This window comes from Nerophis lumbriciformis, linkage group LG26, assembly GCF_033978685.3.
Source record: "Nerophis lumbriciformis linkage group LG26, RoL_Nlum_v2.1, whole genome shotgun sequence".
In the NCBI taxonomy this organism is placed as follows: Eukaryota; Metazoa; Chordata; class Actinopteri; order Syngnathiformes; family Syngnathidae; genus Nerophis; species Nerophis lumbriciformis.
The window spans coordinates 18,641,424-18,660,287 of NC_084573.2; the positions used below are offsets into that span (position 1 = coordinate 18,641,424).

The 18,864-nt window shown below is 38.6% G+C and overlaps 1 protein-coding gene across 3 annotated transcripts in view; it reads right to left on the minus strand.

Annotated features, from left to right (window-relative positions):
• The window catches only part of fbxo25 (F-box protein 25), a 28,887-nt gene extending 19,023 nt beyond the window's left edge, over positions 1–9,864 (minus strand). For 2 of the 3 annotated variants that reach the window (XM_061987297.2, XM_072916264.1), the window contains exons 1-6: positions 9,763–9,864; positions 9,134–9,287; positions 2,408–2,511; positions 971–1,020; positions 798–890; positions 605–698 (exon numbers count right to left, since the gene is read on the minus strand). In XM_061987297.2, coding sequence (XP_061843281.1) covers positions 605–698; positions 798–890; positions 971–1,020; positions 2,408–2,511; positions 9,134–9,261 — 469 coding nt within the window. In that variant the 5' untranslated portion in view covers positions 9,262–9,287; positions 9,763–9,864. Of the gene's footprint in view, positions 1–604; positions 699–797; positions 891–970; positions 1,021–2,407; positions 2,512–9,133; positions 9,304–9,762 lie in introns of all 3 variants that reach the window. The other variant, XM_061987296.2, reaches the window with a different exon arrangement.
• Between the last annotated feature and the right edge of the window lie 9,000 nt (positions 9,865–18,864).

Genomic DNA, 18,864 nt, shown 5'->3' on the forward strand with positions numbered 1-18,864 from the left:
TTTAAATAAGAAAATCGCATTTCAGTAGGCCTTTAAGCATTACATTTAGAAAAAATATATAAATAAAAAATCCTATCCTGGCCTATCCCAGTTGACTTCGAGCGAAAGGCAGAGTCAAACAGAGTCCACGTGCGGTCAAAAATATGCCGCACACGAGTAAACAGAGTCCATGCATGTGCGAAATAGGTCCAAACAAAGACGCCACTAGCATGCAGTGTGGTTTTTATGCGCAATGATTTTGGCAGTGTTTTAATGCCATAAACAACGCACAAGAAGAACATGCAAATTCCATGCAGAGATGCTTCAATGGAGGTTAAAACCTGCACCTCCTGACTCTAAAGCAGACATGCTAAACACTACACCACCGTGCTGCACAAATTGGAATAGATCTCAAAGCTATTATGTCAAGAGAAGATTAAAAAAATCCTGTAATGCCTCCTTGTGGCCAGCTGGATAATAAATACAGAAGTTTCTACAACAAGTACAGTATGCAACATATGAGTAAATCCTATTCAGAATTCTACTGAAACGTTTTCGTAAAAATGTGCCTCAGAAGTAGCAGAAATGGCGTTAAAACTGGCGTATGTGAGTGTAAAATACTTACCCTTTCGTACAATCTTCTCAAGAATGTTAAAATAGTTTTTCTGCGCGGCTCCGCTCAATGATGTCAGCTGGGATCTGGCTATCAACTGGAAAAGCTACGTAGCACAAACAACAGAGAGAGAGAAAGAGACACGGTTAAGACAGGAAAATGGCTGATTACGCTGAAACAGAAAGAAGAGATCGCGGCTGCTCACTTTTGTCACGTAGTTGAATCGTCTCAAGTCATGGATGGCACTGGAAAAGTCCAGGCGGTTTAGCGCTTCGCCAAGAGTGCAGTACCCGTGGCGCTGTGGGTAGTGACATGACAATGTTTTAATTTCACTTGAACAAATGTGATATGCGATTTCACAGAGGATCCAGTACTCACTTCTTTTGTGCTGCCTTTCTGCACATAGATCCATTTATCCCTGAAAGAAACTGCAAAAGGATAAAAAAAAGACAGCAAATTACCATAATGACCTCATATAAGACCAATCTAAATGTAAGACACCCGTTGTTTTCAAGACCTATTTATGGACAAATATTTTTTAAGACAAAATGTATTTTTTTTTCAAATAAAATTCTGTTTTTAATATCAGCGAAATAAAAACTGGTAGATTGTGCTAAAAAAGGATATACTATTCCTGAGCTGCTGTTCGTCATTATCTTAAAATCGTAATTAGAACCTCCTCCTATCTTTCAACTTACCCAAACTTTGAGAGACGGGAAGAAAATCTCTGACTCACTTGTGATGAAGTCACTTGACGTCACATGTTTGTTTGCACGCATAACTCTCTAGATCAGGGGTGCCCAAACTTTTTGACTCGGGAGCCACATTGGGTTAAAAAAATCTGGCTGTGTATATATATATATATATACATATATATATATATATATATAGTCGAGGTTACTGTGGTTTATCCATTATACAGTCAGTGCTCAATACCAGGGTAGAACGGAATATACGTTAGGTCAGGAAAAAACACAGAGGCTATTTCATCCCTACAGGCCTGTTTCGCAGGTTTCCCTGCTCTTCAGAGGATTTTATTAAAATATTTTATTAAATCTCCTGAAGAGCAGGGAAACCTGCAAAACAGGCTTGTATATATATATATATATATATATATATATATATATATATATATATATATATATATATATATATACACATGTTAGGTCAGGAAAAAACACAGAGGCTATTTAATCCCTACAAGCATATATATATATATATATATATATATATATATATTTATTCTGAGCGCAATGATGTCATGTTATCTATGGAAAAATGCATTTATAGACAATATAATTTGCCTGAGCGGCAAGGAGTCACCGAGGGTAACAAGCGGTAGAAAATGGATTAGAAAGGACAGATTTAAAAAAATAATAATTAAAAAAAATAAAATAAAAATTATATACTGTATATATTTTATTTTTATTTTTATTATTTGGGACATCCTGCTCTAGATCTTTCACAATGTTTTTTAAGATTAAAAAAAAAAAAACCTAAATACTTTTTTTTTTTTTTTTAGTATCCTAATTTTAGCTTGCTGAGTCTGTTTCATTGACCAGTTTACCATTATATCCAAATTAGCATATGAATTATATTGTTTGCTAACTTGCTTTGAGACACTTTCTTGTATCAAGTCTCTGTCATATGTGAGTGACAGGGAGAAAAGGTTTGACTTGCTTGGAGAAAAGTTGTTTGGCATCCTAAATATAAGACGACTCACCGACTATTTTTTTCCAGGGGTGAAAGCAAATACCGGCCAATATCCGGCTCCTTACCAAGACACAAATGAGACGGTGTGTTGCAAAAACTCACACTGGGATTTAGTGTTGTTGTTGTAGAAGTCCTTCCTCCTTTTTGGGGTGTCAAGTTCACAGATATCTTCAACAAATAGAGGTTCAGAGTTGTCGCAGGGGAAGCTGACAAAAAAAGAGAGTACATTAAATAACAGCGTGATAATTTATTTGTGACTTTACAGATAATAATCCATCCACCCACTCGTCCCTTTCGGGATCGCGGGGGGTGCTGGAGCCTATCTCAGCTGCATTCAGGCGGAAGGTGGTGTACACCCTGGACAAGTCGCCACCTCATCACAGGGCCAACACAGATAGACAGACAACATTCACACTCACATTCACACACTCGGGGCAATTTAGTATTGCCAATCAACCTATCCCCAGGTGCATGTCTTTGGAGGTGGGAAGAAGCCGGAGTACCCGGAGGGAACCCACGCAGTCGCGGGAAGAACATGCAAACTCCACACAGAAAGATCCCAACAGGAAGCAATACATTAAGCTTCTTACCCAGTTCAAGACCAACCCTGTGATGCCACACCGATGTAGTTTGTTAATTAAGATATTATGGTTAATTGTATCAAATGCTTTTGTTAAGTCCATAAATACTGCAGCTGCACATTATTTACAATCTATCACATTGGTAATTTTCTCCATTGTTTCGATTAATGCCGTAGATGTTGGAATGTTCGCTCTGTATCCGTCTTGGTTGTATTACGTTACACTTTTATTTATGGATTTGTCCAATCGTTGTTAAATGATTTTTCGATGATCTCAGGAAATGTGCAAGTAAGGAACTGGTGTTTGCCTCCAGTCTAATAAATCGGTACAACTTTTGCTATTTTCAAGAATTTGCCTGTTTGAAATTATAGGTTACTGATGTACAAACCCCGTTTCCATATGAGTTGGGAAATTGTGTTAGATGTAAATATAAACGGAATATAATGATTTGCAAATCCTTTTCAACCCATATTCAATTGAATGCACTACAAAGACAAGATATTTGATGTTCAAACTCATAAACTTTTTTTTTTTTTTTGCAAATAATAATTAACTTAGAATTTCAAGGCTGCAACACCTGCCAAAGTAGTTGGCCACCACTTTGTTACATGGTCTTTCCTTTTAACAACACTCAGCAAACGTTTGGGAACTGAGGAGACACATTTTTGAAGCTTCTCAGGTGGAATTCTTTCCCATTCTTGCTTGATGTACAGCTTAGGTTGTTCAACAGTCCGGGGGTCTCCGTTGTAGTATTTTAGGCTTCATAATGCGCAACACATTTTCAATGGGAGACAGGTCTGGACTACAGGCAGGCCAGTCTAGTACCCGCACTCTTTTACTATGAAGCCACATTGATGTAACACGTGGCTTGGCATTGTCTTGCTGAAATAAGCAGGGGCGTCCATGGTAACGTTGCTTGGATGGCAACATATGTTGCTCCAAAACCTGTATGTACCTTTCAGCATTAATGGCGCCTTCACAAATGTGTAAGTTACCCATGTCTTGAGCACTAATACACCCCCATACCATCACAGATGCTGGCTTTTCAACTTTGCGCCTATAACAATCCGGATGGTTCTTTTCCTCTTTGGTCCGGAGGACACGACGTCCACAGTTTCCAAAAACAATTTGAAATGTGGACTCGTCAGACCACAGAACACTTTTCCACTTTGTATCAGTCCATCTTAGATGAGCTCAGGCCCAGCGAAGCCGACGGCGTTTCTGGGTGTTGTTGATAAACGGTTTTCGCCTTGCATAGGAGAGTTTTAACTTGCACTTACAGATGTAGCGACCAACTGTAGTTACTGACAGTGGGTTTCTGAAGTGTTCCTGAGCCCATGTGGTGATATCATTTACACACTGATGTCGCTTGTTAATGAAGGACAGCCTGAGGGATCGAAGGTCACGGGCTTAACTGCTTACGTGCAGTGATTTCTCCAGATTCTCTGAACCCTTTGATGATATTACGGACCGTAGATGGTGAAATCCCTAAATTCCTTGCAGTAGCTGGTTGAGAAAGGTTTTTTCTTAAACTGTTCAACAATTTGCTCACGCATTTGTTGACAAAGTGGTGACCCTCGCCCCATCCTTGTTTGTGAATGACTGAGCATTTCATGGAATCTACTTTTATACCCAATCATGGCACCCACCTGTTCCCAATTTGCCTGTTCACCTGTGGGATGTTCCAAATAAGTGTTGGATGAGCATTCCTCAACTTTATCAGTATTTATTGCCACCTTTCCTAACTTCTTTGTCACGTGTTGCTGGCATCAAATTCTAAAGTTAATGATTATTTGCAAAAAAAAAAATGCTTCTCAGTTTTTTGTTTGAGGACAAACATTATACAAACCTTCCGAATTGTTAGAAAGTCCACTGTTTAATATGTTTGTGTGTATGCTTCACTGATGAGAGTATTTGGTGAACATTTTGTCCGACTAATTTCGGCGGTTCTTGAACTCACAATAGTGTGGAGAGTGATGCAACAGTTTGTTTACATGTAAAATCTTCCACTCCTTCTTTGTCTAATTTTGTCCACCAAAAGTTTTATGCAGTGTGTGAATGCACAAAGATGCGCTTTGTTGATCTTATTGACTTGTTGGAGTGCTAATCAGGCATATTTGGTCAGTACATGACTGCAAGCTAATCAATGCTAACATGCTATTTAGGCTAGCTGTATGTACATATTGCATCATTATGCCTCATTTGTAGGTATATTTGAGCTCATTAAACATCTTTTACTTTTATCCTCTTTGTATATAATTCAGTTTCGCATGTCTCATGACACATTATCTGTATGTAATACTGGCTGCATTTCAGATAGTTGTGTGTGTGCCATGTTGTTCCAGACCACAGCAAACATTACATAGCTTGCCAAAGATTGTAATAAATCTATTAAAAGAAGACAGCCTGCCGTTTCCTTGGACACACACATCTATTATACCGTTGGCCATTAAAAGCCAGTTATTTCCAGGACTTATCTCACCTTCTGAGTAGCCTCTGATTTACCAATGTTTTCTAATGTTGTGTAAAAATGTGTAGAATAAATATTACATTTCAAAATTTCTGTCAACAAAGATTTGCTTCAGCCTGTGACACATAGTCATTTTGATAGTAGGCTATTATAGCTAATACAAGACTTACAGTATATACGGCTTTTAATTTTTTGCGGCTCCAGACAGATTTTTTTTTATATTTTTGGTCCAATATGGCTCTTTCAACGTTTTGGGTTGCCGACCCCTGGGTTAAGGCATTCACACAATAATAACTGATATCTTGAACAAACAGAAGATGACAAAAAAAGGAGTAAATTAAATAACAGTGTCTTGTATGACCCGTGTTTAGAAAAAAAATCTGCAACATATTTTGGTGTCCATGTTTTATCACTGGGGCTGTACCTTCAAAAGGTGATGCTAAAACGGATATCATAAGAATACAAAATTAGGATTGGACTTTGGTTTAGCTCCAGTATCGTAATCAATTGTTCAGGTATACCGAAATAAATAGTCGTGGAGTGCACATATTGGCTACTTCTTGAAGTGAGCGAGTTTAACTGTAATCCCCTTGTCCATTAATTTAAAAGGTCGCGCAGGAAGACAGGCGAGGGCACTGATCCGTCTCGCTGAATTACAAGGGAGGCGTGCAGCAGCCAAGCCTTTTACACATGTTGCACGTGGAAACAACTATCTCCTTTGAGACAGAGGAAGACATCAAGAAGCAGCAGCAGGGAAAGCAAAGGAGAATAGTTTAACTACATCCTGAAATACATCTGCTAAGACCCAAGAGAACTTATGTATTTATTTGCAACTTTGAGGGATTTCATTATTAGCTGTGCTCTGAAACAATGCAGTTAGATGTCATTGCATTAAAATGACATGCATTAGGTTTAAGAGGATTATACGTCGGTATCTCAAAGGCGCACTGAGAGTCAACTGGCTGTTTTGTGGTGCTTCGCATTTACATTTTCACATCAATACATTTAAATAAGTGCACATCTGCAACACAACTTTTATTACCTAATTTGTCAGAAACATGTGGAAGGGGTAGGCTTAAATAAGCTTGGCTTCTTCCTACTCCCTTTTAGACATGTTGGATTGTGCAAGTGCAAACGTAGTTCTGAAATAAGTCCAAAACAAATACAGTGGCACCTCCACTTGAGAGTGCCCCAACCTAAGACTTTTTGGTATTAGAGCTGTCTCTTGTTGTAGGTTGCAAGCAAAAATTTGAGGTACAAGCTTCCCTGTTTCGCAGTGGTGGAAACTGAATACATTGACTTAAATAAAACTGGAAAGAGTCCACCACCGTGGTGGCGCCGTTCTGCTGCCGTTACGCATCCAGCGGAAATTAGAGGTGAGCTCCGTAAGATCTGACTAAAACATCTGGTTTTACTCGCAAGCATGAGCTTATATCTAGAGATCAACATAACTCGGTGCTTTTTCTAACCATGAAAAGGAAGAAAGGGAATCTGAGGGACAGCCCTGAGAAGAAGTGGATGCTTGCAAATAAAATTTTTGCTTGCAACTAAAAGTATAACAATTAGCCGAGGGACAGCTCTTACCTCAAAACTATTAAGTTGGGGCACTCTTATGCTGAGGTACCACTGTAGTTGAGACTAAATCAACAGCTACTTTGCTAGTAATTGCAACCAAATAGTGCACCAAATCTTTCCTTAATTGCTCCAAGTTTCAATTAATCAACACTCAGTTGATTAAATTATCAATTATTAATTGATAATCTTAGGTTTAAAATGTTTTACTTATAACAGTTTTGCGATGGTCACAGTTTTTCTCTGGAACTCATTATTTATATTTCAATAGGAGTTTTTTCTTACTGTATCATATTCCACTGTATTCTCTGATTAACTCCATCTTGGCCTTGGCTGTTGCAGATAAATAAATGAGACAATACACGTAAAACTACTGCAATGCGTACATTGAAACACAACAATGGTGTAACGTGCTAGTCCGCACCTCCACTTGATGAGGTCACATTGCCAGAGTCAAGCTGTCACTTGGCAAGGGGCCAATCTGCTCGCAATGATGTCACTGATAATTGTCCGAGACCGTGACTTGGGTCTTTCAGCGTGTGAAGACAGCTCGCATCTCATTGTGCATTGGCCAATCAACAGAAAATAGCAACATTGTGACCCGAGTGAGACGTCACCGAGTAGCATTATGATTCCCACTTTCAGTGCTTACGCAATGCCAAGAACAATGAGACAGCGTGTACACAATGGACCGATAAGCATTGTAAGCTTTAGGTATAAGTCAATAATGACTAATTCATGTGAATTAGCAAATAGGAAGTTGCTCCAAAAATGGTCATGTTTAATGTACTGAATATAAAGTATGTTGAGAAAAAAATCAATTACCGGTACTATACATGTCAGTCAATCCCTCATGTTGTGTACAAATGATACCACTTTCAATACTGTGTTGATACCATTCGAGCTGGAGCCTATCCCCGCTGATCGAACATACAACCTTATAAGGAAATCTTTCATTGGCACTAACAGGTTTTTCCAGTGTTTAATTATGTGTGCATGTTTCAACAAAGCTCTACTGAACCCTTTCAAAAAATGCCATATTTAGGCACAAATTAAACATCGCAATTTATGTTATGACATTATTTATAGAGCCTACACACCTTGCAGTGGAAACACCAACATGTTTAGGGTTTATGGATGTACTGTACGTTAAGCCCTGTTTCCACCAAGCAGGTCTGTTTGGTACAGTGTCCATTTTTCGGTGTGTATAGTGTTGTCCTGATACCAATATTTTGGTACCGGTACCAAAATTATTTCGATACTTTTCGGTACTTTTCTAAATAAAGGGGACCACAAAAAAATGCATTATTGGCTTTATTGCAACAAAAAATCTTACGGTACATTAAACATATGTTTCTTATTGCAATCTGCCCTTAAATAAAATATGTAACAAACAAGACAACTTGTCTTTTAGTAGTAAGTAAATAAACAAAGGCTCCTAATTTAGCTTCTGACGTATGCAGTAACATATTGTGTCATTTTCCATTCTATTATTTTGTCAAAATGATTAAGGACAAGTGGTAGGAATTGAATTATTAATCTACTTGTTCATTTACTGTTAATATCTGCTTACTTTGTCTTTTAACATGTTCTATCTACACTTCTGTTAAAATGTAATATTCACTTATTGTTCTGTTGTTTGATACTTTACATTAGTTTTGGATGATACCACAAATTTGGGTATCAATCCGATACCAAGTCATTACAGGATCATACATTGGTCATATTCAAAGTCCTCATGTGTCCAGGGACATATTTCCTGCGTTTATAAACATAATATATATTTTTTTTAAACGAAAGAAGATGTTGTGATGCCAAAAAATATCGACGTAATTATAGTGGTATCAACTAGATACGCTACTGTACTTGGTATTATTATAGTGGATGTCAGGTGTAGATCCAGAGGCGGTATAGTACCGAATATGATTCTTTAGTATCGCGGTACTATACTAATACCGGTATACCGTACAACCCTAGTCTGCTGTATACCTTCCCAATACATTGACTGGTACTCCTAAAAAAACACACTAAAATCAATATACTCCTAATCTATATAAATCATTTGTCAATGGTCATTATTTTCTAAAGGCGTCATTTTTGATACAGCCCACATATGTTTTGTGTATTATGTGAGTTTGTGTGATGCTATTCTACTAACGTGCAGATTTTCAATGAAAGAATACAATGAAAATGACTTGCTCTTACTCATTTAAGTCCATCTCTATGTTGCTGTCTTCCAGCTTGTGTCCGTAGATGACCATCTTCTTCCAGCCGTGTTCTGTCTTTGTCCAGTTGCACCCTGGGGACCTCCAGTCCTGGCCCAAGAAAGGCATTTTATTTGCTACTTGGGGGGTGGTCGCTGAAATACAAAGCACCTGCAAGATTTGACACGATTCTAAATTATGTTCCAACACATCTATGTGTATTTTGTATTCAACTTTGAAGAAAAACAAGTAAAGTTACATCGTTAACCATTGTTATTTTTGTTTTCTTAGCACAATCAAAAGGCCCACAAGGGACAAGCGGTAGGAAATGGATGGATGGATGTGTATCCCATCTAATTATCAAAATATTTTGATGTCATCTCCTTTCCACATACAGTAGATAGACCTACACAAAGAAACAATGTATTTATGCTATACAGCTTTTGGCTTTACTACAAGTTAAGTAGTAGTACTATTTTTAGCCTATTTTGTTAGTGACATTGATGGGTAAACAACAACAGCTCACATAGCATACACTATAGCGTTTTTTATGATTGTTGACAGCCCGTTTATAGAATATTATAACACATCTTAAAGCTATTATTTATACAAAAAATAAGCTAAACATACCTTAAAAGGCAATGACAATTCGTTTACGTACGTCTTCCGTGTCTGTTCTGGGTTTTCTTGCTCGAAATATTGACGGAAGTAAACACTGCCCGGACTCTCCACTGAGCTCCGCCTACCTTCTGCCTGATTGGACGAATCACATGAATAAATCTTGTTGCTATGCGTAGCAGCGCTCTGGATTGGCTAGAAGTAGGCTGTCAATCACTGTCTTTTTCTAATCCTCGCTGCTTGGTTGGGGCTTTCTCCGACACGTGACAGCAGGACGTCGCACATGTACTAGTATTTTGATTTTTGTAAGTGGGGGAAGGGGCATTTAATAACAGCAACGTTTAACATTACCGTTATTTATTTTATGTTTATGTTTACATCGTGTATTTATGTTTACATCATCAGTCGTACTGCACAACCATTAATCATATAGTCAAGTTACTATTGCTTATTGTGTGAATACACAAGACAGGATGTGGTGGAAATACTTTTTTTTTTGCTTTCCAAAATAAATATATATTTTCCAACGTATCCACATTTTGCGTGACAATATTCCTATTCCTATCCTATTCCTAGGGCAGCACGGTGGAAGAGGGGTTAGTGCATCTGCCTCACAATACGAAGGTCCTGAGTAGTCTTGGGTTCAATCCCGGGCTCGGTATCTTTCTGTGTGGAGTTTGCATGTCCTCCCCGTAACTGCGTGGGTTCCCTCCGGGTACTCCGGCTTCCTCCCACTTCCAAAGACATGCACCTGGGGATAAGTTGATTGGCAACACTAAATTGGCCCTCGTGTGTGAATGTGAGTGTGAATGTTGTCTGTCTATCTGTGTTGGCCCTGCGATGAGGTGGCGACTTGTCCAGGGTGTACTCCGCCTTCTGCCCGATTGTAACTGAGATAGGCTCCAGCGCCCCCCGCGACGCCAAAGGGAATAAGCGGTAGAAAATGGATGGATGGATGGAATATTCCTATTTCCTTGAAAAATATTCCACCGTCCAAACAACAATGCTCACTTTTTCCATAATTCCATATTTTCCATCCCACAAATTCTATGAGTTCGGCCGAAGTTTATCTCGAACATGAATGCAGTTTCAACATAATACTTGAAATATTTTTCATTTCTCTTTAGAACATGTTTGAAAAGGAGTAGGCAGAAGCAACGCTCATTTAATCCTACCCTTTTTTTCCACTTCATCGCAGTTTCCTACGCATATCACTTCCTGTTTTCAATTTGTAGCACCGTAATGTCAATGTTTTCTAAATACAACAGTTTTCCTCATAAAGAGTTAAGTCAGTTATGATTCACACAAAGAATACATTCCTTCCATCCATCCATCCAGGTGGCGACTTGTCCAGGGTGTACCCCGCCTTCTGCCCGATTGTAGCTGAGATAGGCTCCAGCGCCCCCCGCGACCCCGAAGGGAATAAGCGGTAGAAAATGGATACATTCCTTGTATCCCCCAAATTCAAATTTTACCACGAAATTCCCATTGAAATAAATATCTCTAAATTTTGAATTTCTCAACAACAATCATTCCAGCATCGACATAAGCAGCTCATTCAATGTTCCACTTTTTGCATGTACATTTTTATTTTTTTGAAATTAGATATGTCAAACGACTCAAATATTTAATTGGGATTAGTCACATTTTGTCCATTGTTAATTCATAATTGACCGGATTAACCGCAAATATAAGATTGTTTTCATCTTTAATAGGTATGTCTTATTAAAATGTACATCTAATATAGGACTGGACAATTTGATTTAACCAAATGTGTGCTGTCAAATGATTATTTAAAAAATTAGATTAATCACACGTTTGAATTAGGAATAATCATAATTCATCGCAGGGTGTTACTGGCTTGCATAATTTAAATCAACTTGAACAATATTTGGACAAAAAATGTCATAGAATATCCATCCATCCATCCATTTTCTACCGCTTATTCCCTTTGGGGTCGCGGGGGGCGCTGGAGCCTATCTCAGCTACAATCGGGCGGAAGGCGGGGTACACCCTGGACAAGTCGCCATCTCATCGCAGGTCATAGAATATCACCCATTTTTTTTGTATGTTTCGCTTCAACGCACATCAGTTATTTGCTCAAATGTTGGTAATAGTTATATATAGAAAAGTTCGATAATGGCTTTTTTGCCGATATCCGATATTCCGATATTGTCCAACTCTTAATTACCGATTCCGATGTCAACCGATACCGATATATACGGTCGTGGAATTAACGCATTATTATGCCTAATTTTTTTTGATGCCCTGCTGGATGCATTAAACAATGTAACAAGGTTTTCCAAAATAAGAGAACAACTTCAACTCAAATTATAGATAAAGGTCCCAACATGACACTGCCATATTTATTATTGAAGTTAGAAAGTGCATTATTTTTTTTTAACATGACTCAAAACAGCAGCTTGGAATTTGGGATATGCTCTCCCTGAGATAATCCTGATACCCACTACAACTAGGGGAAATACTATACTTTGACTTTCACAAAGTCTAAGTCTATGTGTAAGTTTTTAGAAAGTGCATTATTCTTCTTTTTTTTTTTAAACATGCCTCAAAACAACAGCTACAAAAACAATGAAGGCACACAGCTTCAGTCCAGAGTATTAGTATACTCTGGACTGACTTTATAAAGTAAACAATAACATAGTCCTCATTTAGTGCAAGACTGCCTGGCATACTGTATAACAGGAAATTATAAACTGGGCTCAATCTGCCCTGCTCTAACGTATTTGTATGAGTAACACAAATGTGCTGCAAGCTAGTGGTGAGTGCTTGAAGTGGCCTACCAGTCAGCCAAAGCTTCTGAAATGCTGCGTTGAGACAGGGCATCTCCGTTCACTGCAAGCTGCAAAGTGTGCGCCATGCAGGGCAGACTAGCCACCGTAGCTTTTGACATACTGCGTGCATTGTCCCTGACCATAACGTGAGCTTTCGCCCCGGGGTGGTTTTTGTTGTATTTTTGTTTTTTCTCGGCAGAGTCTTTAAGCGACAACTGTGTGGTACTACTTTTTTTCGGTGTTTGCTTTTCATCCATCTTCCGCTTGTATTCATCGTGTATCTCCTTATGATTCTTGAAGAGGTGGGAGATCAAATTGCTCGTATTAATGGAAGACATCTTGGTTCCTCCTCGCATAACCAACTTTTTGCAGTCATTGCAAATTGCCAGTTTTTTATCCGTCAGACACACTTTAAAATAATCCCAAACCATAGCCATGGTGTCGTTAGTCAGTCATCGAGCTCGCTCGCTTGTTAGCCACGGCTACAGCACCGGCAACAACACACACTTGTTGTTATGCTGCGCTCGCGGAGGTTTGATGAGGTCATCAAGCGTCGCCAGTAAACCTCTCATGCTGCAGTCGTCAACTCCTGTGTTGTGTGTGAGGAGAGGGGAAAGGGGAGCGGCTGCTGACTGGGTTTATATCCGTGTTTTACCAGATATGTACCGCTCCGTACAACGGCGTTTTAAAAAGTCATTCATTTTACTTTTTGAAACCAATACCGATAATTTCCGATATCACATTTTAAAGCCGATATTATCGGACATCTCTAGTTATATATAAAGTCCTGTCATGGTATATTTTGGAGTGAAATTTGCCTGTAAGCACATTAGTCAGCGTTTTCTTACTCATCATATCAAATGGTGAATGCGTTAACCCGATCATTGATGGTAAAACAAAACACGCCATCTTTCAGGTAACCATCCACAATTAAGGAAATGGAGCTTGTATGATCAAAATAAATTGCGTAATTAATCTGTGTTTATACATGATTAATGCAATAATCTTTTGTGATTTGTCACACCTTGGTGAAGTCTTGTCTGGGTTTTGTCTGGTTTCATGTTGTCTTGTCATTTCCTGTTTTATTTTGAAAGGTTAACTCTCCCTCTCATTTCAGATCACTTGCCTTTCCTCCTGTTTCACTGGTCTGATGTCTCTCCTGATTGCCTGATTGTGCCCACCTGTGTCACCCTCCCTCAAGTGTATAAATGCCTCGCCCTCCTCTTGTCCTGTGCCAGAGTATATCGTCTTGTCACGTACCGCCAGCCTTCGTCCACAGTCTTGAACCAAGTTGATAAGTATTGCCTCGCCTTATTTATTGATTTTTTTGTTCCCTCTGAGAAAGAGTGATTTTTGTTTGCTAAAGTTTTTTGGTCAAGTTTTTTGTGCTAATTTCATAGTGCCTTCTGCCTTGCCTTCCTTTTTTCCTCCTCTTGGAGCGCTTTGCGTTGTATTTTTCTCAGCTCTTTATAGCGTACTTTCTGTTTATAGCTTTTTGTCGTCTCCTCTGCATGAGTGATTTACCTTTTTTGTTGCTAATCATGGATTGTTATTTTATTAGTAGATCTGTGTAGAATTTTGCTATTGCCTTTTTCCTCCCTATGAAGTGATTTTCCGTTTATTGCTTTATGCCCTACACTATATATCTTTTGTTACTATAATATATCAAAGATAGATTTTGTAGCCATTTTGTTTTAATCACTCTGTCCAAAGAGATTTCAAAGAAAACTGTTGAAATAAAGCCTGTGTACTCATCCCCCTTTTGCACCGGAGTCCTCAATCTCGCCAAGGCTTAACATGGTTAATCAAATGAGTTAAATCTTTTTTTTGACAGCCCTAATGCAAATTTTTACTAAGTGTGTGTGTGTGTGTGTGTGTGTGTGTGTGTGTGTGTGTGTGTGTGTGTGTGTGTGTGTGTGTGTGTGTGTGTGTGTGTGTGTGTGTGTGTGTGTGTGTGTGTGTGTGTGTGTGTGTGTGTGTGTGTGTGTGTGTGTGTGTGTGTGTGTGTGTGTGTGTGTGTGTGTGTGTGTGTGTGTGTGTGTGTGTGTGTGTGTGTGTGTGTGTGTGTGTGTGAGAAACAGACTATTTTATCCCTATAAGCCTGTTTCCCTGCTCTTCCGGGGATTTGATTATATATATATTTATAAAACCCCCTGAAGAGCAGGGAAACCTGCGAAACAGGTTTGTAGGGATGAAATAGCCTCTGTGTTTTTTCCTGACCTAACGTATGTTCCGCTCTACCCCGGTATTGAGCGCTGTATAACGGATAAACCACAGAAACCTCGACTATATAAATTTGGGACCAAGAGACAGCACTAAAGGATTAGATTTATTTATATATATATATATATATATATATATATATATATATATATATATATATGTGTGTTTATTTTCCCCCCACTAATACCTACTCTTTCTCTTTACTTGTCGGTCTGGACCCTGGTGGAGTGTAGTTGCACATGCGTCAGTTGTGTGGGTGTGTTTACCGGCGCAATAACCAGGAAATGTCGTGTCAAAAAGGGCGCTGTCATGGGAACAGAAAAGCAAGCCCAAACAAGCAACCACACGTTAAAAAACAAGCCCAAAAAAATGCAACACAAGACTTACGAACTTTGCAAACAACTATAAAAAAAAAAAAAGTTGCTTATAATACGTGGACTTGGCAACACTCAGGTGATTATATATATATATATATATATGTATGTAAGCTATTTTTAATTATGTGCAACTGCTGCTGTTTTGGGTGGAGTGCCATCTCCGGGTTGGGGAGGAGACCCTGCCCCAAGTGGAGGAGTTCAAGTACCTCGGCGTCTTGTTCACGAGTGAGGGAAGAGTGGATCGTGAGATTGACAGGCAGATCGGTGCGGCGTCTTCAGTAATGCGGACGCTGTATTGATCCGTTGTGGTGAAGAAGGAGCTGAGCCGGAAGGCAAAGCTCTCAATTTACCGGTCAATCTACGTTCCCATTCGGAAGTCTGTGCTTCCCTGCTTAGGCTGCTGCCCCCGTGACCCGACCTTGGATAAGCGGAAGAAGATGGATGGATAGATGGATGGATGGATGCTGCTGTTTTCTCTTATTTGTATATGTATTTCTGTAACAATTTTTGCTACCCTCTTGGTCAGGTCACTCTTGGAAAAGAGATTTTAAACTCATTTTTTTTTTACCTGGTTAAATACAGGATCTTGATTGATTGATACTGATAACTCAACTCAAAGGGACAGTGGATAGAAATAACTTCAGTTGTTTGGCGAGGGCAACCTGAACTTGCAAATCAATATACATTTTTCTTTGTCCATTTCTGAACTTCATTTGCTCCTGTAACTTAAGATTTGTACGGTATGAAATGAGGGTCACACAGGATGCGATTTAATCGCTTGATAAAACATTAGTGCTGCTAAAGGAAACTTTCGTTAACCTATTATGGCGTTAACTTTGACAGACTTAAGGAAAACTAAATTTTTGGGGAATTTTGCCTATGAATCACAATCTCAATATAAGCCAAGAACACATATGTCTTTGTTCTTTCTTTATGCATTCTAATTCGTAATATACGGCAAGTACGAGGTGGCTAACAATGAAGCAAATGGGAGTCATGTACTGCGTCCATTAAGTCTTCGAAAACACTTCCTAAAACCACCAACAATACTTCATTTACATCTCGTGACCTGAATATAAACCAGGTGTTAGCAATGTTGTTAATATGAACGCTAACGCCAAGGAAGGCGCTGTGATCACGGAAATGTAACAAGCTTATGCAGCTATACAACATATCGAGCTAGTGAGCTGCTGCAGCATCGCCTCTGAGTTAGTAAAGGGGAATTCTAGATTATAAATCATGCCTCTCTCTTGTAGGAGAAGGTTGTGGCCATAAACCGAGAAGTTGGTCAACTTTGACATTCAACTAATACCCAGAGATCGCGAGTAAGACACAAAAAGACGCTCGTTTGCACTCACCTTTTTTGGTTTGTTTTACCTGTGTGAGAATTAGAATTAATTCTTTATCTAAACGGAAGATATAAACATCCCATTGAGAGCAGACAATGTACAGTAAGTGATTGTATTATGTTTGTGGTTTGTATTTCTTGTTCAGCAATTAGGAATAGTGCTCCTTGCTGGATCTGCTTATCACACAACTTCTAAAATTTGTAGCTGAGATTCCTTATATTCAGGCTCAAAAATATCACTTGTCCCAAAGTAGTTGTTGTTGGCTCTCATTAAATATGCCATGATTAGTGAGAGTTGTTCTTGTTGAAAGAAATGGTGAAAGTTTTGGTGCTTCTGTGAAATTAATTAAATATTATGGTATTATGAATGTGCCTGTTGCTACATTACATATATACTTACAGCATGTATATAAAATGCTGATGGGGGTTTTTGGAGGTTTTTTGAGCGCTTTATTGTGGAATAGAGCAACTACTATTGGCACCATTGTTAGCTAACAGCTGCTAACATTTGTTTACGAGTTTAGAATGCATTACAAAAAAGAAAACAATCTGTGTCTCACATTGATTGTGAATTATAGACAAAATTCTAAAAAAAAGTGCAGTTTTCCTTTAATTGAAATTAATAGAGCACTTTTCTTAGTTCCAAATGAATACAGAAATTCTAAGACGATTCAAAGAATTTCATAGTCAATAAATTAATAGTTTTTAGGACACTCAGCTGTTGAGCATTTACACAGTTTCTTCAGAAATTGCATTCTGTAGTTATGTACAGTGCTTCTATTACTACTACTGTAATCATACAGTACCATGAATTGATTTACGTGGACCCCGACTTAAACAAGTTAAAAAACTTATTCGGGTGTTACCATTTAGTGGTCAATTGTACGGAATCTGTACTGAACTGTGCAATCTACTAATAAAAGTGTCAATCAATCAATACAACTGAGTAAAAAAACACTATAACTGGCATTAAGACAAACATGCATTTGACACACTTTCACATACGATTTTGTAGCAATTTTTGCAACACCTTGGATTAATCTGCAACTATTTATTCCCAAACATGACAAAATTCACCAACTCTTTGACAGTGAATGCTTTTTCAGCCATGTCATTGCTAAAATATAAGAGTGTTTATGCAAAATAAGTGAACTTTGGCTTATCAAGCAAGCAGCAGTATAAATACCTCAGGGGTAGTGAAATTGAACTGACGCTACAGAGCAAGACATGACCTGTCTGGATGTCTGTCAGAATTCCTAAAGGTGCGTCTGCAATGTGACTGAAATATACAGCACAAACATTATTAGTAGGCATGCATGTGTGATGGACAAATTCCAGTTTCACCCCGCCGGTTACAACCTTTTAACACTGCAACAGAAATGACCATGATACAATGCTGTAGACTCACAAGGAAGTGTGATAAAGTTACACTTAATAGTACAAAGTAGCTTCTTTGTGTAACAAACAACGATGTGTTTGTTAACATGTGCTTAGTCAGTCCCCTATGAGACAGAAAACCAAATCTGAATCATTGCTGCAGGGTCTGATGTTTTTTCCGATTCTTGAATGACATTGATTAATTTTGAGCGAGAATGATGTGAAGTGAAGTGAAGTGAATTACATTTATATAGCGCTTTTTCTCAAGTGACTCAAAGCGCTTTACATTGTGAAACCCAATATCTAAGTTACATTTAAACCAGTGTGGGTGGCACTGGGAGCAGGTGGGTAAAGTGTCTTGCCTAAGGATACAACGGCAGTGACTAGGATGGCGAAAGCGGGGATCGAACCTGCAACCCTCAAGTTGCTGGCACGGCCGCTCTACCAACCGAGCTATACCGATGATAAATGAAAAGAAAAAGTCTTCCTGTCCTGGATTATTGATTCAGGGAAAATGGTTCAATAGTCAAACATTTGACTTTGTGTACACCTTTTCATGTTGACTTACCATCAAAATTGTTTCTTTTGTTGCAAATGTGCCACCCACTCACAACATTTCGAGGAAGTTGATTTAACGTTTTTACTAACAAACTGCAACCACACCAAACAAATCCTGTCTTTGTTGGTGTGTGCTCGGCAAAGACAAATTAAAGTTGAGGATCAAGTCAGTAGTTTCTCGAGCAGCGGAAATTGTAAGCCTCCTAAACACCCGCAAAAAAGATTTTCTGGGGGTTTTTGCTCACCCTAGGCTTTCTCACCATAACTAAAAATCTAGTTATTTAGCCTTTAGTCATATGTCATATAGAGTAGTGTTTTTCAACCTTTTCTGAGCCAAGGCACATTTTTTTATAGAAAAAATTATGAGGCCCACCACCAGCAGAAAACATTAAAAAATGAAACTCAGCAGCCAATGAAGACTATTTCAGTTGTGCAG